Source organism: Mesitornis unicolor, unplaced genomic scaffold (assembly GCF_000695765.1).
Source record: "Mesitornis unicolor isolate BGI_N332 unplaced genomic scaffold, ASM69576v1 scaffold34758, whole genome shotgun sequence".
Taxonomy (NCBI): Eukaryota; Metazoa; Chordata; class Aves; order Mesitornithiformes; family Mesitornithidae; genus Mesitornis; species Mesitornis unicolor.
This window is the reverse complement of record NW_010203128.1, coordinates 1,685-2,555: the sequence shown is the minus strand read 5'-3', so window position 1 is coordinate 2,555 and position 871 is coordinate 1,685. Positions and strand designations below refer to the sequence as shown.

The 871-nt window shown below is 63.4% G+C and overlaps 1 protein-coding gene across 1 annotated transcript in view; it reads left to right on the top strand.

Moving 5' to 3' along the window:
• Positions 1 to 871, top strand: part of CHD6 (chromodomain helicase DNA binding protein 6) — a gene marked incomplete at both ends in the record, with an annotated part of 30,172 nt that overhangs the window by 28,059 nt on the left and 1,242 nt on the right. Inside the window, 2 exons of the mRNA XM_010190619.1 lie at positions 128 to 257; positions 501 to 561. Of these exons, the coding sequence (XP_010188921.1) occupies positions 128 to 257; positions 501 to 561 (191 nt within the window). The remainder of the gene's footprint in view (positions 1 to 127; positions 258 to 500; positions 562 to 871) is intronic.

Sequence of the window (871 nt, the reverse complement as noted above, 5' to 3'; positions counted from 1 at the left end):
GAGGGGTAAGAAAGAGTCAGAGCTGGGTGGGAGCCGTGTCCTGCAGAGCAGGACATTTGTCTGAACCACGCTCAGGGTTGGCTTTGGGCCATCTTTCTCCCTTCTGATGGCCTGTGGCGGTTGGCAGGTTACGAGCGGTACAACGCCATGCGGGCCGACCCAGCGCTGTGCTTTCTGGAGAAGGTGGGCATGCCCGACCAGAAGCTGCTCTCTGCGGAGCAGGGCGTCAGCGACGGGGCCCAGGATGCTGCTGAAAGGTGGGCAGGGGGTGGAGCCGAGCTCTTGGAGAGGCTCTGGCTCCCTCGTGGGGGCTGTGGTAGCACTGGGGCAGTGCTGTGGGGTGTCTGAGCACAGCGGGCAGGGGCCAGGGGGGAGCTGGCTCCCCGGTGCGAGGTGAAGGGGTGGTGTCAGCATCTGTTCCCTGCTCCTTCTGCCAATGACTGGCACAGCCAAGGGAGCTGTGCCACCGCTGCCAGGGACCAATGCACTCTCTTCCCCAGGGGCAGTATGGAGAAGGAAGAGAGCAGTGGAGAAAAGCTGGAGGGGCTGCCAAAGCAGGAGGTGAGCGGGATTCACGGTGGTCGGTGCACTCCTGCTGCTGCCAGGCCTGCCCGCTTGGCTCTGTCAGCTCCGCTGGGGGCACTGGGGAAGCAGCACTGCTGGTAACCCCGCTCTCTGCCGGCTTTGCTGTGCATGGGCTCTGCCCTGCCCTGGTTGTGTCACCTCTGCTCACTGGAGCACAGCTTCTGCATCTCCTCGTGGGGAGCTGTGGGGTGGAGAAGTGGAGTTGGCTGGGGTGCTGGCTTTCACACTCAGCCTCAGGAGCCACATGGAGCCCTGGCAGAGGAGTTGGGGGTGTCTCAAAAGAAAT